Source organism: Astyanax mexicanus, chromosome 4 (assembly GCF_023375975.1).
Source record: "Astyanax mexicanus isolate ESR-SI-001 chromosome 4, AstMex3_surface, whole genome shotgun sequence".
NCBI lineage: Eukaryota > Metazoa > Chordata > Actinopteri > Characiformes > Acestrorhamphidae > Astyanax > Astyanax mexicanus.
In genome coordinates, this window is record NC_064411.1 from 26,221,798 (window position 1) to 26,247,070 (window position 25,273).

Consider the following 25,273-nt stretch of genomic DNA (forward strand, 5'->3'; position numbering starts at 1 on the left):
CCAGAATCTCTCTGGAGCATTTCTCATATCATAACTGAATTTCTCAAAACTAATTCTATCTGAACATCATCTAGTCACATGAGCCATTTCTCATTTATTTTATACAAACAGCTAATTATTTTGTACAACTGTCTGCTGTTTCCCAAATTATCAATTGCTTGTCATGCAGATCACAATATATTATATGTTACTCTGCAAAACTGGCCTACCAATTACAACAGATAGCCTTTATTTTATTGCATTCGTCCATACATTCAAATTAATTCATCTAGATGTCTGAGCCTTTAATGCTGTTTTTGTAGATTTTTTTTTCCATGGAGTATATTTCTTTAATAAACATATCTGTTCTCTTCATTAAATGTTTGTTATAAACCTTTAAAATGTGCTCTGGTTGTTACTACAGGATCACCATCCACTCAGCTCACAGTAGCAGAAATGCTAGAGCCTTTACTGCCTAAAACCCGCTTGCTGTAGAAAAATGGAAATATACTGGTAAAATGTCTTTTCTGTTTTAGTAAAGCACTTTGGTTTAGTTTGTAAAAGTAATGGAAAATCCCAGACAATGAGAGTTTTTAGCTGTTTAGCTCCATTCACCTCCATTCATTGAGGACTCACTCGCGGGCTCCCTCTAGCGTTCAGCAGGTATTTTCTGATATACCGGGGGAGACAGGGAGTGGGCGGGCTCTCCATAACCCGGCTGTAGCTGATCTTCGGGGGTCTACAGCTGGAGTGTTTTTGGAGCTTTGTTCTCCCACACCGCTGGAGGAACAGGATCAGCTGAACTACAGAAGGTATGGAGAAGTTCCTCTCTTCAACACGCTGTTCTACATTTACTCCTAGACCCACAGAAACACATCAACATCAAAAGCTGCAGCATTTAGTAAGAGCAATAAATAACAATTGTAGTAGATAAATGTTAATATGCCTCTAGAAGGAGAGGTAGGCTGGCTGTGTGTGTGTGTGTGTGTGTTTGAGAGGGAGACGAAGAAGAGAGAGCAGTGAGTGTGTACACAGTCTGTCTGTAGTCTGCAGCTAAACGTAGTTTCCCAGTCGTACGCAAATAAATGTGGTTCTAATAATCCAGTCTTCCTCTGTTGTGTTGTGGTACCGGACTCGCTGCTGTTTCGCCGCCCAAATGGACTCACGGCCCAAGCGTTTAGAAAGGACTCTCCCTTCATTATCACGTTTTAGGTAGCAGCGGTGGTTGGCACAGACGCAGCTTCATCCAGGATCCGGTTGATGATCTTCTCCTTAGCTCAGTTCAGCAGTCTGTCTGTGACCCACATGGATCCAGTTCACCTTTTAATCAGCATATAGACATATAGCTGCTCTCCAGGGTCGAGGCTGAGTCCTAGGTGGGCTGCAGTTCTGCAGCTGCTTGGTGAAGATACTGCTGTCTCTCTCATAGAAATCACCCAGTTACCATTGTTTAAGTATAATCTAATCTTAGTCTGAAGTCTTAATTCCCCACTTTTCAGTTCTTAACCAGGATTAAGAGGAGCTGCTGTTATGTAGTGTTACTGAAACTGGTACTGGCTTATTTTTAATAAACTCTATTAAGAAACACAGAAGGATGATTGTAAAGAGCACAGTAAGAGGAAGAGTGCTGCTTATTGATTCACCTTGTATTTAACCTTATAATCCAGTTTTTTTAACAGGGATTTCAGTGAAATTGTACATCAAATGATTTAATGTTGAAAAATCCCAGTGTCAGTATAGAGTCTCTGTATTTTATTGATTTATCAGTTACAATAATAAATAAGCAGCCCGTTTCCTTTTTGGAGTGGCCCACGAGGTATTTTAGAAATAAAATTATAGTAGGCCCGTTATTAAAATGGTTTTAATAAGTGACATTTAAAGTTTGAACACTAGGTGTCAGAAAACGGGCCAAAAGTTCAAAAGCGCCGAGAGTGCTTAGTTGTAGCACAGAAAACGGGCCAAAAAGTCTAAAAGCGGCAAGAGTGTTCAGTTGTAGCACAGAAAGCGGGCCAAAGGGTTAGAAAGTGGCGTGAGTGTGCTCGCAGTAAAAACAGCCGGATCCTTTTTCAGAGGCTGTACATGTGACTTAAGTATGTAAAGACAGGTGACATGACTAGAAGAACTTCTGCGAAAAGTGACCCGACACCCCAGTTTTTAGAATTAATATATTTTGCTTAGCAGGGATGGTTGTTCCAGCACATACGGAGTGAACGATATAGCAGTTCATGCTCACATTTTCTTTAAATCATGTGAAAAATGTGCAATTTGGACTCCCAAATTTCCAATTCGTGCTCACTATTTCTTTAATTCAAGTGAGCGATTTCTTTATTTGGAGCAAATTATTTTCATGAATACAAAAAAGTTTCCTAAGTCTTTTTTTTGTTTAGCTCACACAAACGCAGAATAAACACACGTCTTAGGGCTAACTAAAAACAGAAACTGCTCACTTACAGGAAGCTGCAGTTTCTCATCCAGCAGCCTGCTGACAGCATATTGAAGAAGGAGCGACAGCTTCATATTATAATGCCCATGGATTTAGAAATGGATACAATAACAGGAGCTTTTATGGTATCCCAGTAGTTTTGCCCATAAAGCTTGACTGATTTAGATTACCAGCTTTTATTTAATTAACACTATCAAATGTTTCTGTGTCTTTTTCAGATTTTAAAGTATTCCAAGTTTTCTTCTGAAATTTGTCCCTTCAAACAATCAGGAGATCAATATTAACCTGCTGAAAGAGGTGAAGCACAAGGCATCCAGAAGAATCTCCAGTACCTGCGAAAGTTGTTTGCTGCATTTCACAGAAAAATGAACCCAAGTCCAGTCAAGGAGAAATTTCTCCACTCTGCAAGCAGTTTTACTACAGAGAGTGATCTCAATCTACAACATTCTGTATCAGAGAAACTGTATCAGTGCTCAGACTGTGGGAAGAGTTTTAGTCTACTGCGTAATCTCAAAAGACACCAGCGCATTCACACTGGAGAAAAACTGTATCACTGTTCAGACTGTGGGAGCAGTTTTACTACACAGAGTGATCTCAAAAGACACCAGAGAATTCACACCGGAGAGAAACTGTATCACTGCTCAGACTGTGGGGGCAGTTTTACTACACAGAGTTCTCTCATAACACACCAGCGCATTCACACAGGAGAGAAACCTTTTCACTGTTCAGACTGTGGGAGCAGTTTTAATAGACTGAGTCATCTCAAAAGACACCAGCGCATTCACACAGGAGAGAAACCGTATCACTGCTCAGACTGTGGGAGCAATTTTACTACACAGAGTGATCTCAAAACACACCAGCGCATTCACACAGGAGAGAAACCATATCACTGCTCAGAATGTGGGAAGAATTTTAATCATCAGAGTGATTTCAAAATACACCAGCGCATTCACACAGGAGAGAAACCGTATCACTGCTTAGACTGTGGGAAAAGTTTTAGTGTACTGCGTCATCTCAGACAGCACAAGCGCATTCACACAGGAGAGAAACCGTATAAGTGCTCAGAGTGTGGGAGCAGTTTTGCTCAAAAGAGTTCTCTCATAACACACCAGCGCATTCACACAGGAGAGAAACCGTATTACTGCTCATACTGTGGGAGCAGTTTCACTACAAAGAGTTCTCTCAGTAGACACCAGCGCATTCACACAGGAGAGAAACCGCATCATTGCTCAGAATGTGGGAAGAGTTTTAGAGTAGTGGCTAATCTCAAACTACACCAGCGCATTCACACCGGGGAGAAACCGTATGACTGCTCAGAATGTGGAAAGAGTTTTAGTGTACTGGGTAATCTCAAACTACACCAGCGCATTCACACCGGGGAGAAACCATATCACTGCTCTGAGTGTGGGAAGAGTTTTACTCAAAAGAGGTCTTTCAAAACACATCAGCACATTCACACGAGGGCTATTTTGCCTTCATGATAAAGCTCCTCTTGATTCCAGATGCCAGGAGGTATCTAGGGTTTCCCTAGATAATCTAAGTTTATCTATATCATTTGAGTTTCTGAGCCTTCGGGAACAACACGTACGTATTCATATATAGTTACTCAGAATGCTTTACGCTACCTGTACTGACAGTCTGTATAGTCTGGAGTGGAACCAGCCAATTGGAGATGGGTTGAAGATTCGTTTTCAGCCTTGGGCCTTTATCTTCATCAAATTGTACCACTGTTATTACTGAATGCTGTACTGTATGCCCTCAGATAATACATATTGGTGCTACTCGCAGGCTTGTTTGTACAGACATCTCTGGGGACCACTTCCACTCACAAGGAGTTAAAAAGAAATAGTCCCAAGAATATTTCACAGACATAAGCATTTATAGACAAACCCCCCTTAAGGTCACGGAGGAAAGCATCCTAGACAGTTCCCCAAAAACTGATTCTGGCTGGTCTTGATCAGAATAGAAGTAAACTTGCAGGCTACTAATGGAGTAACTACACTCATACATAATAACTAACAACACCATCACTGCTCATTCAAGTTTCCAGCAGCAACAACAGCATGAAATCATCTAATCTGACAATATTGCGAGGTGCTGGACATTTCCCCCCTTTGTTCATTAATTTGAGGCTTATGTTTTTTATGTTGTAACACTTTCAGAAAAATTACTCCATGAATGGCTCAGTGCTTTACTGCTTTACCATAATAGTTGGAACCTCTAGCATTAAGTCAGAACAGCTGAGCGGATCATCAGACCCTCTCTCGCCTCCATCGTAGATATTTACACTACAAGCATTCAGGGACTGCATCGGGCACTGAGGAGCTGACCCAGGACAGAGTGCCAGTCCATATCTAGGCATACAGTCATACACACATTCAAACATATACATACTTACACACACATTTCTCTAATAGGTGAGGTCTTTTATTCTTGTCTAAATGTTTATAAATAAAGTTTCAGTGTGTGCAGTGTTCACTTACTCTGTACACAAATGAAACTTTGTATTTGATCATTTTTCAGATACAAAATAAGCCAGAATTTGATGGTATTTAAGCCACATAAACACAGGTTTTGCGCAGCCTACTTAAATCCAAACAACCGTTCAGACAATGAGTAGCTGACCCTGGACAGAATGCCAATTCAAATCTGGGCATGGTTGCATCCACACACAGAACAATTGAAAGTATCCAAATTTTCTGAACAATTAGAGTATCCAATGTTTTTGGATTGTGGGAGGAAACCGGAGAAAACCCACATAGACACAAGGAGAACATGGAAACTCCACCCAGGACTTGGGCAAACATGCTAACCACTAAGCCAGCATGCCACATGATTTATAGTCTTATCTTTTTTATTATTAAAGATATGAACAAATTAAATCAGATTGAGTAGAAAAAAACATTAAATATGTATTAGGTTCATACTGTGTGTATTCAAATAAAACGTACAACAAATCTGTTTATGTTGCATCTTTTATTCTGTTCCAACATTTTCTGATTTGGGGTTCTATTTTAATTTGTTTTTTAATGTATTACAGTTTTTACATTACATTACAATACATTGCATTTACCGGAAGCTTTTTCCAAAGCAACTTACAAATAATGAGGTACATTAGCAATAGAGGGCATAAAATCCAAGGTAAAAACATTTAGGGCAGGTTCTAAAGGAGGCCAAAAGGGTAATTGTGGGATAGAGGAGTAAAGGAGGGGGAGCTGGGATTAAAGTTAGAAGTTAGTTTTTTTTTTTAGAGGTGTTAGGAGTGTAAGTGCTCTTAGTTAGCTCAGTCTTCAGAAGTTTATTAGGTAACGAGGGATGCTACTGCTCTGGTAGCGGTAGATAGTTTGTTTCACCATTGGGGAACTAGGTGGGAGTATTTTGGTGCACTTTTCAAATCATTAACATTTGCACCGCAGTGAGAGCATCTCTAAAAACATTTTGTACAAAAAGATCCACACTGTTAGAAATTCATCCTTCAGGAATCAGGAGTGTGACTTTATTCTCGTACAGACAAAAAATCATGTCTCCATGTCTCCTCCATGTATGTGTAAGTGCTTGCGTGTGTGTAGCTGTTTAAATTAGACCAGATAACGAAGCTTCAGGAGATTTTTTGATAGAAATATTTTAAACAAATGTATCTCCTTATCTGCTGAAAAGATGTTTAAAAAGTAACACACCTGCCCCCTGTACATAATAGTTTGTTTGTGTGATTTGATTCGACATGCGCTTAACACCCTTAATCCACTGATCCTAGATCGATCAATCGATAGATGCTTTATTTATCCTAAAGGACATTTAGGCATCCAGCAGCAACAACACAGTAAAATAAAACACATATTTAAACATAAATTAAAATACAGAAAAATAGAAAATATATAAGTGCATAAAAAAACTTTCTATACAAGATAAAGATCTATCTGTAAACGGAGCAGTGCAGTAGATGCTAATGGTAATTAAATAGCTAACAGAGCAAAGTGCAAGGTGCAATTACATTGATTATAAAAGTGACTGATGAGCCACAGAAATTGATTTTAGTTCAGTTATGTGCTAGTGACAATAAAAATACAACAGGCAACATGAACAAAGTTAAAATAATACTTTATTAAATTCAGATTTTGGATTTACAATTTGCTTACTTGCACTTTGCCTATTTGCAGAGCTGTTCAGATGTTCTTCCTTAATGTAAACAATATTTAACATAAACCTACCGCAGGAATATTTGGATACAATATAATATAATATTCATTTGTGTACAGTACTGATTTTATTTTATTTCATTTTATTTATCTCTTAGCTTCTATTGCTCTTCAGGGCTCTATAATATAACTATATTTTTTATTCTATATTCTCTGTTCTTCTTTTATGGTGTAATGTTTGTCAACAGTCTGTGTAATTGTTACATGTCATACATATGTGGCTCTCACCAAGCCAAATTCCTTGTATGTGTTGGCAAAATAAAGTGATTCTGATTCTGAGCTACAGTTTAGTGAAAGAAAGAAGAACAGAGTGAAAAAAGAGAGAAAGACAGAACCAGAAAAGAGAAAGAAGGGTTGAGTCTCTACTATATGCATTTAATTTTTCTGCACTGTTTTATATTGTATGAAAATAAGAAAAGGGTAAAAAAACAAGAATTAGAGGAGCACAAAAAATGAAGACTAATGAGAAAGACGGAAAAGAGGACAAAATTTAAATGCGAATACACAACATACAACCTACAAACACTTTATAAAAGGAGCTAATGCTGCCTCCAGCCACTCTAATCAGAGTTCTTCTCCCCCATTATAAGAGCGTCTTCCCCGGCATTGTAATCGCCTCTGCCGGTCAGTTCTTACTTTAAATTAAGTACAGGTGAAAACAACACTTAAAAACAACTTAAAACAGTGCTGTTATCAGCCAGTAATGCACTGTAACCGAAGCTCTCCATGTATTACTCCGCCACATACAGGTAACCTGGCAACGTTGCAGCTCTTACAAACCAAACAGCACAGCTACAAACAGAGCAGCAATGGAACTATTTTAACTTGCAGAATTTTTATAACCAAACAGATCGTATTTTCTCATCCTTTTTAACTCTTCAACTTAATAAACAGCGATAATGGAACTGTGGTAAAATAGCAAAAACACACTCAAGATTCATGCTTTAACAGAAGTGCCAATATCACACGATACTCCCTCTCATGTATAATTGCTTAAGTAAGTATATAGTATTACAAAACCAAGTACATACTTAGGTTACACACAGTTCTGTCTATAAACTTTTGGATTATTGATCTTGTAACATTTGGCTGCACCCTTTAACCAGCCTATGCCATTGTAAGATCATGATTGATAACATGGCCCTTATTTTATCTGGAACATCCCAGCACACTTTCCATCATTAGTAAAGTCATGATTAACTTGATAGCTAATCTTCAGTTCAGGAGATATGAGTGAGAAATTGCTTCTGCGATGAGCACAAGTGTGTACAAGTGTGTACTAGATGATGTACAAGTTGAACAAATAGTTTTAAGAACTTCAATTCTGATATGAGAAATGATCCAAAGCAACCGAAAAACGTAGTTGGATTTCCGGAGCAGAGTCAGAGAGTCTCTATAGAGGAGAATAACCACTTCAGAATGTCTTCCAGGTTTATTAGACAGTAAAGCAGGCTCCCGAGTGAGTTCAGAATGAACGAGATCATATGGAGAAATTGAGTAAATCATAGTTTAAAATAAATGTTTAATAATCTTTACAGTAACTATTTGAGTATTTTCTCAACACAGAACAATATATTTTTAGTACCAAACGCATCATTAAAGCTTTTAAACTCCAGTTATAAATCTTTAAAATGTGCTCTGACTGTTACTACAGGATCACCATCCACTGAGCTCACAGTAGCAGAAATGAGCCTTTACTGCCTAAAACCCGCTTGCTGTAGAAAAATAAAATATACTGGTAACATTTCTACCCTGTTTTACTGAAGAACTTTGATCTACTTTATAAAATAAAAGTAAAATCCCAGACTTTAGACACTATTTGAAATGAGAGTTTTTAGCTGTTTAGCTCCATTCACCTCCATTCATTGAGGACTCACTCGCGGGCTCCCTCTAGCGTTCAGCAGGTATTTTCTGATATACCGGGGGAGACAGGGAGTGGGCGGGCTCTCCATAACCCGGCTGTAGCTGATCTTCGGGGGTCTACAGCTGGAGTGTTTTTGGAGCTTTGTTCTCCCACACCGCTGGAGGAACAGGATCAGCAGAACTACAGAAGGTATGGAGAAGTTCCTCTCTTCAACACGCTGTTCTACATTTACTCCTAGACCCACAGAAACACATCAACATCAAAAGCTGCAGCATTTAAACAGCACAGACGCAGCTTCATCCAGGATCCGGTTGATGATCTTCTCCTAGTTAGCTCAGTTCAGCAGTCTGTCTGTGACCCACATGGATCCAGTTCACCTTTTAATCAGCATATAGACATATAGCTGTTCTCCAGGGTCGAGGCTGAGTCCTAGGTGGGCTGCAGTTCTGCAGCTGCTTGGTGAAGATACTGCTGTCTCTCTCATAGAAATCACCCAGTTACCATTGTTTAAGTATAATCTAATCTTAGTCTGAAGTCTTAATTCCCCACTTTTCAGTTCTTAACCAGGATTGAGAGGAGCTGCTGTTATGTAGTGTTACTGAATCTGTTCATACAGATGGGCTTATTTTTAATAAACACTATTAAGAAACACAGAGGGATTTTAGTGAAATTGTACATCAAAAGATTTAATGTTGAATAATCCCAGTATCAGTATAGAGTCTCTGTATTTTATTGACCTGTCAGTTACAGGCACAGCTTGTTCCCTGAAAACATGTTATTTTAACGATAAACAAGCAGCACTTATTAAACCTTACTAATTAAAACACATCAATTAGAGTTATTATAGTAATGCCCTTACTAAAATATACAGTCCTTTTTATTTACTAAACGTGTAACTTAGCTATATTTTCAGAACAACTAATAAGTATTTGGGTAACTGCTGCCGCTTGTGAGGTGGAATTGAAAGTTGAGGTAAAATGCTAATTTGTTAGCAGCCGTTTTTAAGGTGGAACGGTAAACTCTGAGAAAATGGCAACTTGTTACGTAGCTAAATGTGAGTGAGTTAACATATAATTACTAAAAGCGAGAATCCTCTTGTTGAGCTAGTTTATCAGGCTTCAGTACCACGTTTCTGCTACAAAGGCATTTTAGGGCCATTCATAGAAAAAAATAATAAAAACAGTTCACTCCAAGAATAAAATCAGAATATTACAAGAATAAAGTTGTAGTATTTTGAGGGAAATGTAGTTCTAAATGCTTGGGCTGCAGTTTAAAAATGGAGCACAGCGGAAAGGAAAGGAGCATTTTCCACTCATGATCTGTTACAGGGCTCCTATGATTACCATCAGTTATTTACATGCCAACCTGCTGATTATTAATTCTCTGTTGTTACAGTTAGATTATACAGTGTCCAGATTTTGAAGTGACGGCGTCCCGGTAGCCTAGTTAGTAAAAGAAAATATTCAGGAAAAACAAGTCCATCAGGAAAAGCACCCGTGTCTACGTCAACAAGAATTAGTATTTATGGCCTCACCTAGCTTGGCTGGCGACTGCCCACAGACAGAGCTGAAGCCATGCAGCGACACTGTCTTATCAGATAGGAGCTAACAGTTTTAGTACCAATATGGCAGAACAAGTTTGTTTAGAGCATTTATAATAGGGACATGACCCAATGGTATCTTAAATGAGATATGTGGAACTCAAGCCACAACTCTGTAAAAAGCGGAATTCAGTAAACAGTGTAAATGAGCTAATTAATAAATATTTAGAACTTACTACTATCTTAGTGTTTTAATATTTACTCATGAAATAAATGAAATATTTCTGTTTACACTAGCTTGTTAGCTTATAGGTGTACATCGAATCTCCGGTGGATACTGCGTTTTACAGAGGAATAGGGACCAGGAGACGAAAGCAAACCGTGGGTAAATTAACTAATTAATGGGTATTTAGAGTTTACCATTATTCATGTGTTTTATTGATTAATCATGAAATTAATGAAAGAGTTCTGTTTACACTAGTTACTTAACTACTATAAGAGTGGGGAGGGGACAGAACCGTCCTCCAGCACAATTCAACCAAACCATGTCAAGTGTAAGTACACACTTAGAGCTGCAAAGTTGACTATAGAGCAGAGGCAGCTTGACTCACTGCAGAGCAGTGGAGGGGAGTTGCAGTGCTGTTAGCCAATCAGAGGCAATATGTTTGCATGTATGAACATTCATGAGCGAAAGCCGAAATCCTGTTGTTGTTCACCGGAGCACTTTTTCACAAAAACCAGCTCACATGGCATTCATTCATACTAGAGACCACAACTAGACATTTTAAAATAAATGATAAAACGATGGAATAACACCTTTAGGCTTTCCATATGGTCACCTTTCACAGGTGTATAAATGAAAACGCACAAATGTGTTTCATGCTATTTCTACAACCCCTGGCAAAAAGTATGGAATCACCAGTCTTGGATGAGCACTCCTTCAGACATTTCATTCTGTAAAACAAACTCTGATCAAAAACATGATACAATAATAAGGTCATTCCAAAGTGCAACTTGTTGGCTTTCAGGAACACTCAAAGAAATGAAGAAAAAACATTGTGGAAGTCAGTGAATGTTACTTTTATTGACCAACCACAGGGAAAAAAATATGGAATCACTCAATTCTGAGGAAAAAAGTATGGAATCACTCAAATTGAAGGTAGAAAATAAGGACACACCCAGTCAATTTCCTTTCCCTAAATGGACACCTGCCTCAGATTAGATCTGCTCGTTAGTCTGCAGTTAAAAACACCTACAGTCATGACACCTTGGAGGACTGCTGGACGAATTAGAGTGGCAAGAACCATGGCTCCAACAAGAGAAATGTCTCTTGAAACAAAAGAGAGGATTGTGAAACTTCTTGAAGAAGGTAACTCTTCACGCATGGTTGCTAAAGATGTGGGCTGTTCACAGTCAGCTGTATCCAAGATATGGACCAAATACAAACAGCATGGAATGGTTGTTAAAGCCAAGCGTACTGGTAGACCGAGAAAGACATCAAAGCGTCAAGACAAGCAACTTAAGGCCATTTGTCTTGAAAACTGAAAAAGTACAACTAAACAGATGAAGCATAAATGGGAAGAAGCTGGAGCCAATGTATGTGACCGAACCGTAAGAAATCGCCTAAAGGAAATGGGATTTCAATACAGGAAAGCTAAAAGAAAACCATCATTGACACCTAAACATAAAAGAACAAGACTGCAGTGGGCTAAGGAGAGGCAATCATGGACTGTGGATGACTGGATGAAAGTTATCTTCAGTGATGAGTCAAGAATCTGCATTGGACAAGGTGATGATGCTGGAACTTTTGTTTGGTGCCGTTCCAGTGAGATTTATGAAGAGGCCTGCCTGAAGAAAACAACCAAATTTCCACAGTCCTTGATGATATGGGGCTGCATGTCAGGCAAAGGCACTGGGGAGATGACTGTGGTTAATTCTTCTATCAATGCACAAGTTTACATTGACATTTTGGACAGTTTTCTCATCCCTTCAATTGAACAGATGTTTGGAGATAATGAAATAATTTTCCAAGATGACAATGCATCGTGCCATAGGGCAAAAACAGTGAAGGCATTCCTTGGAGAAAGACACATTCAGTCGATGTCATGGCCTGCAAATAGTCCAGATCTCAACCCAATTGAAAACCTGTGGTGGAAATTGAAAAAAAATGGTCCACAAGAAGGCTCCGACCTGCAAAGCTGATCTGGCAACTGCTATCAAAGAGAGTTGGCACCAAATTGATGCAGAATACTGTTTGTCACTCATCAAGTCCATGCCTCAGAGACTGAAAGCCGTTATAAAAGCCAAAGGTGGTGCAACTAAATACTAGTGATGTATTTTGAATCATCTTTTGTTTATCTGTTTTTCATGATTCCATACTTTTTTCCTCAGAATTGAGTGATTCCATATTTTTTTCCCTGTGGTTGGTCAATAAAAGTAACATTCACTGACTTCCACAATGTTTTTTCTTCATTTCTTTGAGTGTTCCTGAAAGCCAACAAGTTGCACTTTGGAATGACCTTATTATTGTATCATGTTTTTGATCAGAGTTTGTTTTACAGAATGAAATGTCTGAAGGAGTGCTCATCCAAGACTGGTGATTCCATACTTTTTGCCAGGGGTTGTATATCTGATAAAATAGACTGAAGATCTGTATATTGTCAAATCACAGTGTCCTGCTCAAGAAACATGTCCCAAGCCTCATATAAAAAATACATGAAAACCAATGAATTATAAACTTGTTCAAACTATAATTTCTGCATTATGTGTTTAATTTCCTGCCACAGAGATTCAAATTGAGATGATATCTAAGTATCCTGAATGTAATAATGATGTAACCAGATTTAAGATGGGGTGCATTTCTTTGGAGGCTGACAATGTCTAATACTAAAAGTGTGCATTGCAATATTTTGAGCAAAACTGTGCTCTTACCCTGCTAGTTGAACCTTCACACTCTGCTTTTACTGGTGCAATGTGCAATTAATGAAGATTGGCCACCAGGCTGATCCAATTTAGCCATGAAACCTCCCGCACTAAAATGACAGGTGTTTCAGTTTCATTGCCCAACTCCTGTATAGATCAGTCAATCAGTAAATTACAGACCAAGATACTTAAAAACACTTTTATGTTTATCTCTTAATTTAGGTGTTGGAGCAGTATGATATAATATATTTACAGGTTATGGAACAATATAGAAATGTAGATTATATAATGTAGATTAGAAAGTATGGATTATAAGTGTAATATAGTAAAAAGTGAGATGGTAAAGTAGTTGTATAGCATTATATACAGTGTAGGACAGCTGCAGAGTTTCCTCATATATTTCCATTGCCCAAGGCTTTAGAAATGGATACAATAACAGGAGCTTTTATGGTATCCCAGTAGTTTTGCCCATATAGCTTGACTGATTTAGATTATCTGCAGTTAATTGACCAGCTTTTATTTAAATTAACACAATAAAATGTTTCTCTGTCTTTTTCAGAATTTAAAGTATTCCAAGTTTTCTTCTGAAAGTTGTCCCTTCAAACAATCAGGAGTTTTCACAAAGATCAATATTAAACTGCTGAAAGAGGTGAAGCACAAGGTATCCAGAAGAATCTCCAGTCCCTGCGAAAGTTGTTTTCTGCATTTCAGAAAAATGAAGCCAAGTTTTACTACACAAAGTGATCTCAAAATACACCAACAGATTCACACCAGAGAGAAACCGTTTCACTGCTCAGATTGTGGTAAGCGTTTTACTCAATTGGGTAGTCTCAAAATACACCAACGTATTCACACCGGAGAGAAACCGTATCACTGCTCAGACTGTGCGAAGAGTTTTACTACAAAGAGTGATCTTAAAATACACCAACGTTTTCACACAGGAGAGAAACCTTATCACTGCTCAGACTGTGGGAAGAGTTTTACTATACAGAGTGGCCTTAAAACACACCAACGTATTCACACAGGAGAGAAACCGTTTCACTGCTCAGACTGTGGGAAGAGTTTTACTCAGTTGAGTAATCTCAAAATACACCAACGTATTCACACTGGGGAGAAACCATATTACTGCTCAGACTGTGGAAAGAGTTTTACTACAAACAGTGATCTCAAAATACACCAACGTTTTCACACAGGAGAGAAACCGTATCACTGCTTAGACTGTGGAAAGAGTTTTACTACAAACAGTGATCTCAAAATACACCAACGTATTCACACAGGAGAGAAACCCTATCACTGCTCAGACTGTGGGAAAAGTTTTAATCAATTGAGTAATCTCAAAATACACCAACGTATTCACACTGGGGAGAAACCGTATCACTGCTCAGACTGTGGGAAGAGTTTTACTACACAGAATGATCTCACAATACACCAACATATTCACACAGGGGAGAAACCTTATCACTGCTCAGACTGTGGGAAGAGTTTTATTCAATTGAGTAATCTCAAAAAACACCAGCGCATTCACACCGGAGAGAAACCGCATCACTGCTCAGACTGTGGGAAGAGTTTTAATCAATTGAGTAATCTCAAAAAACACCAGCGCATTCACACAGGAGAGAAACCACATCACTGTTCAGACTGTGGGAACAGTTTTAATCAACTGAGTCATCTCAAAAGACATCAGCGCTTTCACACAGGAGAGAAACCGTATTGCTGCTCAGTCTGTGGGAGGAGTTTTACTGATCAGAGTGATCTCAAAACACACCAGCGCATTCACACTGGAGAGAAACCGTATCACTGCTCAAACTGTGGGAAGAGTTTTAATCAAAGGAATGATCTCAAAATACACCAGCGCATTCACACAGGAGAGAAACCGTATCACTGCTCAGACTGCGGGAAGAGCTTTAGTGTACTGCGTCATCTCAGACAGCACAAGCGCATTCACACAGGAGAGAAACCGTATCAGTGCCCAGACTGTGGGAGCAGTTTCGCTCAACAGAATAATCTTATAACACACCAGCGCATTCACACAGGAGAGAAACCATATCACTGTTCAGACTGTGGGAAGCGTTTTACTCAACAGAATAATCTTATAACACACCAGCGCATTCACACAGGAGAAAAACCTTATCACTGCTCAGACTGTGGGAGTAGTTTTACTACAAAGAGTTCTCTCAAAAAACACCAGCGCATTCACACAGGGGGAAAGTGTACCACTGCTCAGACTGATGTAGTTTCAGGTATTTGACATTTTTAAAGGTGTCCTTCCGCTAAAATCCAATTTTTCTTTGTTGTGTATATGCCTGCTGCATATTAAACTGTTCCTCAACCTCTATTGCCTGCAGTAGCTAGTAAAAGAAAATATTTAGAAAAGCAAGTCGATCAGGAAAAGCATAGTGTCTACGTCAACCCTTGAATTAGTATTCTTGGCCTCGCTCACCTTAGCTCGCGACCCCCTGGCAAAGCTGAAGCCAGGCAGAGACACATCTCATCAGAGAGGAGCTAACAGCTTTAGGGACAGCATGACAGTTCGTTCCTGTATTATTTGTATAAATAACACATTAGTGTTTATATGATAGATCTATGGAACACCACCTGCGAAGTACAGGGGCTCCTAGGGTGATGTCTGTTAGCAGTCTGTGAGTTGATGTATCAGACCCGAATCGCTCAGTAGTGATGTGGGATATACAGCTGAGAAGCAGCTGAATGGGTGGAACAATTGGCCTAGTATATATTATACAATATATAGAATGTTGGTTTGCAGGAGATGGAGATGTTCTGCTGAAGGCTCTTATCAAGACACTTTTGCTGTTTTGGGAAGAACAGACTGAGCTCACCACATGTTCATGTTCAGAAGTGTGTATATATATGAACTATGAAACATTAATCTGTTTGTGACGTGCTCGTACCATTTATTGAGGATGTTCCGGAATATATATGAATTCTTAATATAATAAATATCGGGTTAGTTAGAAAATGTGTGCATGAGCCACAGAATTATTGCTGTACCAGTGTTTTTATTACCGAAGGCCACTGTTTTATTTCTTTGTATATATTGTGAAACTACTATTAGTTCTCTTTCTCTCTCTCTCTCTCTGGTATGTAAATGTGTTTATCTCTGAACTTTTTTGTATATGTAATACAGTGTGTTTGAGTAATTTTTACTCAATTTTAAGTAATTGTTTTACTTTTTGTGATTTGAACTTGAGTTGTCATATAGTTCATATATCCCAACAGGACCATTGTGTTAACATCACTTTTTCCAGCAAGTTATACCAAATCAGAATCAGCTTAAGATATCTGCAGTTCTCAAACCTACACCCATTTAATGCTCCCAGCTCGCTTCCTCGCTTCCTTACTGTAATGTCTACAGCACATAAAAGATAAATCCATTACATCAGCTAATGTAGCACATACCACACAATAACCTTTATAGTCATAAATAATATATTACACAGCAAAATCCACAGTTAATCCTGCAAAAATACACACAATGCTACTGGCTGCTAACTTTCATCAACTTTCTCGCCATTAAATTTGTATTCATATTCTACAGGATCTCTCCCACAGGAATAATTTCTTATTTAATTCTAAATAAATAGAAAATAATGTAACTGAAAACCCCTGTAGATCAGGATTTTGTCCCATCTCATACACATATTTTGACACTGGGACTACAATATTAAATGTTATGGGGAGATGTAGGAATGCATTTATATAGCTTTGCTTATGCCTTTTTAAAAGCTTGGCTATTGTTAATTTTTTTTAAGTAGCCTAGTAAAAATATTGAAACTAAGGTTTTACTTAAAACATTTGTAATACAGCAGTTTACTGTAAAACTACTCATCTGAGTAACTAATACTTAACTAGATCTACTGCAGAGTATGAAGCTTTAGTTTCTTGTTCACATTTCCCTTCTGCCTTAAAACACATTTCCATTCCACCTTGGCAGTTTCCCCTCATTAAAACACTGTTCCCTTTTTAGACTGTAGTAGAGGATATAGTTTTAAGTGTTTTACACATTTCTGCTTAGGGTGTGCAGAAATCACAAACAGTCCATATAAAACAGAAACTGGATCCCATTCCACCTTAAAAGTGCTAAAAATAGTATCTGAAGCCTGTGTGCCGCGACAGCAGCATTTAAGGCGGAATGGTAAATTAGCAGCCATTAAGGTGGGATAGGAAATTCATGTGAGTTATTTATGTAAGGAAATGTGTGTTTAAAGTGCATATTTAAGAAAGCTTGATAGATAAAAAAGTGCTTACACGTAATGCTGTAGCTTGAGCAGCGTGTGTACCTTAATTAGACACAAGCCGGCAGGTAAACGGGAGAAATTCTTATCAATGGTATGATCCACTTTAGGGGTGCTTGAAATCTATCACAATATTCTCCCAGCCATAGATACTGCATTGTTTTTGTAGTATTTAACATTATATGTAAGAAATATATTTAAATTTTTGTTTGTTAACTTAGCTTCATAAAAAATACAAGATTATTTATTACTATGATTAATTATTTATTAATTTATTTTAACTTTGAAAGTATAAAATAGACCTATTTTATGAATACCAAAAGTTCACCATGGCTGTTTTATGCGTTCTTCGTTCTATTTTGACCCCTTTTTGACGTGGGGAGAGGAGAGGGGCGTGGCTATGAAGGATCGCTTCATCAGCTGGAGTCTCTGCTTTCATATGTAATGCTGCAGGCCGGCCAGTTCAACTGGCCAGCCCTGACGGACGCTAACCAGGCTGAACAACAGCTATTTATAGTTTATAATTTGATGCTAATAATTTATTTTACATATACCTAATTACTGAATTATATAATATTGTTGTTTTCAGTTGTTAAATTAGGCAAAAGGTTGAATTTAAGTGGAGATAAACTTTTTTTTTTTTCAGACATCGAGGCACCGAAGAACAAAAAAAAAAACGACGTTGGAAAAAACCTGTCGTCTCTTTGGCACTTGCAGAGCACAAGCGCAATGACAGGGAGGCGGAGAGACTGAAGGAAAAAACGGCTCCCAAATAGGATCCTAAAACGGCTCCCATTGTGGAGCCGGTTCCAATAGTTCACTTCAAAAAACCGGCTCTTAGAGCCGGATCGTTCGCGAACGACACATCACTACCTGAAACAGCTCCACACATGATTCCGCTCTACCGTTGTGTACAGACCGAGTGAGTGACTGAGCAGCGTGTCGCAGTGCTTACACATTATGCCTCATGGGTGTTTTTATTAACTTATCCAGGCCTGATAACTGATATGTTCAAATTCCATTACTTTTCCAAGAAACGTGTAAAAATGGAAGTATGACAGCGTAGCAGGACTTTAATTTTGACAGCTAGTATTTCCGGAGCCGAGCTAGAGAGTCTCTAGAGAGAATACCCACTTCAGAATGTCTTCCAGGTTTATTGGACAGTAAACATTGAACTCATTGGCTGTTACTACAGGATCACCATCCACTGAGCTCACAGTAGCAGAAATGCTAGAGCCTTTACTGCCTAAAACCCGCTTGCTGTAGAAAAATGAAAATATACTGGTAACATGTATTTGCATGTATTTAGTGAAAAACTTTGATCTACTTTGTAAAATAAAATGAAAATCTCAGACAAGTCGTTAGACTCTATTTTAAACGAGAGTTTTTAGCTGTTTAGCTCCATTCACCTCCATTCATTGAGGACTCACTCGCGGGCTCCCTCTAGCGTTCAGCAGGTATTTTCTGATATACCGGGGGGGACAGGGAGTGGGCGGGCTCTCCATAACCCGGCTGTAGCTGATCTTCGGGGGTCTACAGCTGGAGTGTTTTTGGAGCTTTGTTCTCCCACACCGCTGGAGGAACAGGATCAGCTGAACTACAGAAGGTATGGAGAAGTTCCTCTCTTCAACACGCTGTTCTACATTTACTCCTAGACCCACAGAAACACATCAACATCAAAAGCTGCAGCATTTAAACAGCACAGACGCAGCTTCATCCAGGATCCGGTTGATGATCTTCTCCTAGTTAGCTCAGGTCAGCAGTCTGTCTGTGACCCCCATGGATCCAGTTCACCTTTTAATCAGCATATAGACATATAGCTGCTCTCCAGGGTCGAGGCTGAGTCCTAGGTGGGCTGCAGTTCTGCAGCTGCTTGGTGAAGATACTGCTGTCTCTCTCATAGAAATCACGTTTAGTCTGGTGATGTTGAGCAGTGTAGTCTGTGTTAGAGCTTGTAAAAGGCAGATAATAAAAGAAAGTGAGTTTTAACTGCTCAGTTGTTGTCAGTTCAGAAGCAGCGTTTACCTGCCCTTTAACGGATTTATTATTTAATTATGGTCATTAGTTTATACTTTTTACATCACACCTGATGCAAGTAATCAATTAACTAATTGCCCTCGTTGAGGCGAGCTGAGTGTGTTACAGCAGGAAAACAGGAACATAAGCAACACAGTTTTACTCCAGAACCACAGAGCTATTCCTGCTAACTGAAGAACCAATAAGAGTCTAAAATACTTAATGTAAAAAGGCTTAATGTGGGGTTTATTTCCAATCAAATGTATTAGAAGGAAAATCTTAATGTGGTTTAATGCACTATAACAAAGAGCCAGAAACACCAAATGTCTCTCATTTATTTCACTGCATAATAAACTTAAATAGAATCTTAATAAGATAAATAAACCACTTTAACACATTAATAACCCACTGTAAAAAACAGAGAGGCTGGGGAGTAAACAGTCTATGTGAGGCGATCTTGAATTTTGTATTTTGATGTATTTTGAGTTTGATGGTCTAACTGGCCTACCATTATAATCAGGGTGGTTGACCAGTGTAATTAATGCTCATACTGGTAGATTAGCGTGTAGAACAGTGTAGAATCTGCTTCTTTAATTAAACTTGTTAATACCACTCGTTTCAGATACACTGTTAAAGCTACAGCGTTTAAACCTGGTTGTGTAATAATACTTTGCTGCTTGTTTTAGGGATTTCCTGCTGTATCACACTCAGCTCTCCTCAGCGAGGGCAGTTAGTTCATTATTTAGATATCTGAGCTTTAATATGCTGCAAACATACGGCCGGAGTTCACTGGTGTTGCGCCAAATTGAGTCCGCTCACATTCCCTGCACTGTACTTTGAGGTCAGTTCAGTGTGCTTTAGCATGAGCTTAAAGCTAGCATTTTTCTAATTACCACTCTTAAACAATCTCGTAATTTAGAGGATCCAGTGATGTTTAGGAGTAAAATGTACACAGAACAAAACATACAGGATTCTGAACATATTTACCACACAATGTGACAGAAGTGAGTTTTTAAAAAGCCCATTCATTTTGACCATAGACAAATGCAGCTTGGACAGAGAACCACAAATATGGGCATGCAAGGACTACATAATGACATAACTGCAGTGGTCTATGTAACTGCTGCTGCTATTAAGGTGGAATGGAAAGTTCAGGCAAAATGGTAACTTGTTAGCAGCCGTTTTTAAGGTGAAACAAACGCTGAGAAAATGGAAACTTGTTAAGAGCCATTTTTAAGGTAGAACTCAGAGATGGTAACTGGTTAAATAACTAAATGTGAGTGGGTTAACGTATAATTAATAAAAGCGAGAATCCTCTTGTTGAGCTAGTTTGTCAGGCTTCAGTAACATTTATTAAGAGGTAATGAAGTTGTGGGAACGTTATCTTCTGTAAAACTACAGCAGGACTTGGAGTTGCTGCTCTGAATTTGCAAGTGTAGAGCTCCCGCTGCTCTCCGGCTCTGCAAGTGGATGAATTTGGGCTTCGACCTGATGCTGCGATATGCCACCATGTCCTCCATATTGAAATTGGGTATTATTGAGAAAACTAAAAAAATGATAACATTCAAATAGTGTGACATTGTAAAATACACTATAAAATAAGAATAAAAAATATATATATTTATATAAATATAAATATATATATATATATATATATATATATATATATATATATATATATATATATATATATATATAGTTGTAATGCTACAGATGTGAGTCAGACATTCCCAAATAAAAAACAAACCATTAGCCAAAAGCAGCATTCAACAAATCAGATATAAACAGAGCAAACAGAAAGGAAATGCTTAGTATAGCATTGGAAAACAGGGAAAATACTTTACAAAATGCATGACAAACAAGACATGAGTAAATAAGTAGCACTTGAACACAATTTAGAATTCCGGAGATGACGAACGTGAGAATAAAACAGGATCGGTTGAGTCCGGACATGTGACACTGGCAGATGCATGCTCGGGATTGTAGTTCTGGACTGGGGTTTGTTCATAGACAGGGACGGAAGAGTTAAGGCCTCCGCAAACTTTCAGCGAAATGAAGTATGTGAACATTGAACAAAGTCGAGCAAGCTTTCGCAAGCTTTCGAGCTGGCATACTTTCTGCGGCTTCTTGTATGCTCCACAACTGCAACAAACAATCATAGGCGTTGTCGTGTAGTGTCTGCAGCTGTGGAGTTCGCCCAGCTTTCATGAGAATGACACGGCGACGAAGCCCTGTGCGACTTTGTTTTCTCCGCAAGTACGTCACATTGTTCTCTGATACCGCGCGAACTTTGGCTCCGCATGAAGTATGTCGAGGCCTTTAGTGTTTTGAACTACAGAGTCCGTAGCAGGCGTCATAATAGTTTACAGATTATGAATTAAAGTGTAATATGTGAAGTGAGATATTAATATAGTGCTACAACATTGAATACAGTGTAGGACAGCTGCAGTGTTTCCACTATATATATTTTCCCACTACATATATTTTTCAGTGGCGGTTTGTTAACAGCCTACTGCAGAAGGAGCTACAACTTCATATTTTAATGCCCATGTATCTAGGTAATAAAAATTATCTTTGTTTTTTCCAGGAATGAAAGTGTTCCAACTCTTCTTTTGAAATTTATCACCACGAACAACCAGGAAATTCCACAAAGATCAATGTTAAACCGCTGAAAAAGGAAGAATCTCCCATACCTGCAAAAGATGTTTTCCTCATCTCACATTCAAATGAAACCAAGTCCAGACAAAGAGTTATTTTCCCACTCTGGCAGCAGTTTTACTACAGAGAGTGATCTCAAAATACACCAACACATTCACTCTGGAGAGAAACCGTATCACTGTTCAGAGTGTGGGAAGAGTTTTAATACACAGACTCATCTGAAACAACACCAGCGCATTCACACAGGAGAGAAACCGTATCACTGCTCAGACTGTGAGAAGAGTTTTAATCAAGTCGGTCATCTTAAACTACACCAGCGCATTCACACAGGAGAGAAACCGTATCACTGCCCAGACTGTGGGAAGACTTTTAATCGACAGAGTAACCTCAAAATACACCAGCGCATTCACACAGGAGAGAAACCGTATCACTGCTCAGACTGTGGGAGCAGTTTTAATCAACTTAGTCATCTCAAAATACACCAGCGCATTCACACTGGAGAGAAACCGTATCAGTGCTCAGATTGTGGGTGCAGTTTTACTACACAGAGTCATCTGAAACTACATCAGCCCATTCACACAGGAGAGAAACCGTATCAGTGTTTAGACTGTGGAAAGAGTTTTACTACACAGAGTCATCTCAAAGAACACCAGCGCATTCACACTGGAGAGAAACCGTATCAGTGCTTAGACTGTGGGAGCAGTTTTACGACACAAACTCATCTTAAAGAACATCATCGCATTCACACAGGAGAGAAACCGTATCACTGCTCAGACTGTGAGAAGAGTTTTACTACACAGAGTGATCTCAAAAAACACCAGCGCATTCACACCGGAGAGAAACCGTATCACTGCTCAGAATGTGGGAAGAGTTTTAATCAGCTGAGTTCTCTCAAAATACACCAGCATGTTCACACTGGAAAGAAACCATATCCATGCTCAGAATGTGAGAAGAGTTTTAATCAGCGGGGTGATCTCCAAAGACACCTGCACATTCATACTGGAGAGAAACCATATCACTGCTCAGACTGTGAAAAGAGCTTCAGGTATTTAAATACATTTAAGAAGCACAAGTGCACTAAGAGCAGTCACTGAAATACGCTATAACACTCCAGGTCCCAACACAGATTCTAAAGTGAACTCAAAGGGCAATTGAAGATTGTAGCTGTCTTGTTATTGATTGTTGTACAAATGTATATGCTTGTGGGTTATGATGTAATAATCTATGAACTACTAATGTCATCTCTTTAGCTGTTTCTCAATTACATAAGACCTTGAAGATAGTTTGAGGATTATTGTTTAGCAGCGGTTATAGACGTTTTGTTGAGGGCTGTTATCAAGACTTTTGCTGTTTTGGGAAGAACTGAGAATGAACATGTACTGAGCTCAGTCTGAAGTGCATGTATGAACTATGAAACATCAACCTGTTGGTGACTTGCTTGTAACCTCTCTATAGTCTGACATCCAAGGAATGGAAATATGTGATTGTAACATAGCAAACGAGAAGCAGATGTATTCAGTCCTTTTATATAGTATAATTTACAAAAAGGTATTAAAATTGCTTGATTATTTATTGGTGTTAGGTGGTGGACACCCAAAAGATCTTCTGGGTGTTCACATTGTGCTTTTAAATGTGTTCGCCTGTTAATATAAATTTACTCCATGTATTCACTTATGTTTTTCTTGAGTGTATCTGTATAATGTGAAAAGTCAATTTTAGTCAATATCAATACCTTTTCATTTTAAACTAGGACTAGTGGACAACTTTTCACTTTTTGCAAGTTATTCATTAGAACTGGGATTTTTTTTTATATACAGTCATAGCCGAATGTCGCTCCTGAAACTTTTGTCTTGCTGGAAGATCTGTGATCTAAAGAGACAGGCCCAACTTTCTAACACTGGGCCAGAGGCAGGGAAACAACACCAAAACATTGAATCTTCACCATATTTGACTGTAGGTATTGTTTTCTTTTCTTTGTAGGCCCTTATTATGTTTTGGGAAAACAGTAGAATCATGTGCTTTACCAAAACATCTCTGTCTTGATCTCATCTTTCCAGAAGATATTTTCCCAGAAGGATTTGACTAACTCATGTACATTTTGGCAATACATAGCTTTTTTGTCTCAGTGGGCTCCTCCTGGGTCTCCTGCTATAGTGCTTCATTTCCTTAAAATATTAACAGTTCAAACACTGATGCACCCTAAGTATGCAGGACAGCTTGAAATTCTTCGAATCTGAGTTATTCTACATTCTAAACTTCCATGTTCACATAGATGAGCTACTATTCCATGGGTTGTGAACTTCTTAATTATGTTGTACACGGATCAGTAGAAAAACAAGGTCTCTGGAGATATACTTGTAACAATGAGATTGTTGATATTTTTACACAATTTCAGTTCTCAGGTCCTAACACAGTTCTCTTCTCCTCTTTCTGTTATCCATAACAATGCATGACAAACAGAATTGCAACAATTTTTATTGCAGCAGGTGAGTTTGAACAAGCATCACATGCTTGAAACCCACAGTCATTTACCCAGAATTTTTAAAAGGTCTGCTACTTGCTACTGCTCCTATCCTCATTCTCCTTTCCTCCATCCATCTTTCCTCCCTCAGGAATCCAGCACCTCACAGGCTGCATAGGTCAAGGAATCCTCCCCTCCACCTCCACGGGCGGTACATCATTTAGAACGCCCTCAGCGACCGGACCCAGGACCATTGACTTGAGAAAAGAGAAATGGAAAGAGTTATAACCCTATAATACTGTGCAGGAAGCTCAGCTGTCTGTAAAATCTTTACAGGCAGTTTCTGCAGCTGCTTTCTTTAAGCTGCGCAAGTCGAAAACAACTTGATTACAATGGAACTTAAGCCCCATTGGCTATTGACTGCCCTCCTTGGACACCTATGATGATGTTTCTGTTCATTCTAAATTATACCACAGTTAGTTCCAACCCTGCAATGGAATTGGCTGAGAGGTGTTCTATGAGTGCCATTATCAGCCTGTAATGCACTGTAACCGAAGTGTTCCATATATCACTCACATACAGGTAACCTAGCAACAGTGCAGCTACAAACAGCGCAGCAATGGAGCTATTTTAACTCGCAGAGTGTTTATAACCAAACAGATTGTATTTTCTCGTCCTGATTAACTCAAAATATTTCTGTAAACAGCGATAATGGAACTTTGGTGTAATTGCAATAATACACTTGAGGTTCTTGCTGTAATGTGTAATATTGGCACTGCTTTGCAATTTTACACAGTATAGCACGAACGTCGAGTTTATTATTGCTTAAATATAAGCATATGAGGGAAATCTATCTTCAACCATGTAATTTACATTATGATGATCTTGTGATGATCTCTGTCATTTGTCATTTTATTACTATAAAGCATAGACTGTATATA

At 38.6% G+C, this 25,273-nt stretch overlaps 5 protein-coding genes across 16 annotated transcripts in view; 4 read left to right on the top strand and 1 right to left on the bottom strand.

Annotated features, from left to right (window-relative positions):
- LOC103041110 (zinc finger protein 239) overlaps positions 1-25,273 on the bottom strand; it is a 217,613-nt gene that overhangs the window by 163,934 nt on the left and 28,406 nt on the right. The window lies entirely within an intron of this gene.
- On the top strand, positions 702-23,541 carry LOC125780513 (zinc finger protein 239-like). 3 transcript variants are annotated; one of them, XM_049476796.1, is made up of 2 exons: positions 702-791; positions 21,801-23,541. In XM_049476796.1, exon 2 carries the CDS (start codon positions 21,916-21,918, stop codon positions 22,963-22,965), a length of 1,050 nt encoding a protein of 349 aa, XP_049332753.1. In that variant the 5' UTR covers positions 702-791; positions 21,801-21,915; the 3' UTR covers positions 22,966-23,541. The 3 variants fall into 3 exon arrangements, with proteins under 3 accessions (XP_049332753.1, XP_049332754.1, XP_049332752.1); XM_049476797.1 differs by lacking the exon at positions 702-791 and adding an exon at positions 8,591-8,671; XM_049476795.1 differs by lacking the exon at positions 702-791 and adding an exon at positions 18,714-18,803.
- The window catches only part of LOC103043686 (zinc finger protein OZF-like), a 33,999-nt gene continuing 9,428 nt past the window's right edge, over positions 703-25,273 (top strand). Inside the window, exon 1 of one of the 3 annotated variants that reach the window (XM_049476783.1) lies at positions 703-791. The gene's annotated coding sequence lies outside the window, so the exon portion shown is untranslated. Of the gene's footprint in view, positions 792-8,548; positions 8,672-18,714; positions 18,804-25,273 lie in introns of those variants that run through there. The other 2 variants (XM_049476781.1, XM_049476782.1) reach the window with 2 other exon arrangements.
- Positions 707-5,383, top strand: LOC125780397 (zinc finger protein OZF-like). 2 transcript variants are annotated; one of them, XM_022679324.2, is made up of 2 exons: positions 707-791; positions 2,641-5,383. In XM_022679324.2, the coding sequence occupies exon 2, from the start codon at positions 2,788-2,790 to the stop codon at positions 3,901-3,903; it is 1,116 nt and encodes a 371-aa protein (XP_022535045.1). In that variant the 5' UTR covers positions 707-791; positions 2,641-2,787; the 3' UTR covers positions 3,904-5,383. The 2 variants fall into 2 exon arrangements, with proteins under 2 accessions (XP_022535045.1, XP_049332751.1); XM_049476794.1 differs by lacking the exon at positions 707-791 and adding an exon at positions 800-880.
- Positions 710-16,565, top strand: LOC103043376 (zinc finger protein 271). 2 transcript variants are annotated; one of them, XM_049476779.1, is made up of 2 exons: positions 710-791; positions 13,504-16,565. In XM_049476779.1, the coding sequence occupies exon 2, from the start codon at positions 13,660-13,662 to the stop codon at positions 15,190-15,192; it is 1,533 nt and encodes a 510-aa protein (XP_049332736.1). In that variant the 5' UTR covers positions 710-791; positions 13,504-13,659; the 3' UTR covers positions 15,193-16,565. The 2 variants fall into 2 exon arrangements, with proteins under 2 accessions (XP_049332736.1, XP_022535044.2); XM_022679323.2 differs by lacking the exon at positions 710-791 and adding an exon at positions 8,598-8,671.

What these genes read in the sequence shown, in the direction of transcription:
- LOC103043376 (XM_049476779.1), top strand. Translation starts at nt 13,660, where the DNA reads ATGAAGCCAAGTTTTACTACACAAAGTGATCTCAAAATACACCAACAG.
- LOC125780397 (XM_022679324.2), top strand. Translation starts at nt 2,788, where the DNA reads ATGAACCCAAGTCCAGTCAAGGAGAAATTTCTCCACTCTGCAAGCAGT.
- LOC125780513 (XM_049476796.1), top strand. Translation starts at nt 21,916, where the DNA reads ATGTTTTCCTCATCTCACATTCAAATGAAACCAAGTCCAGACAAAGAG.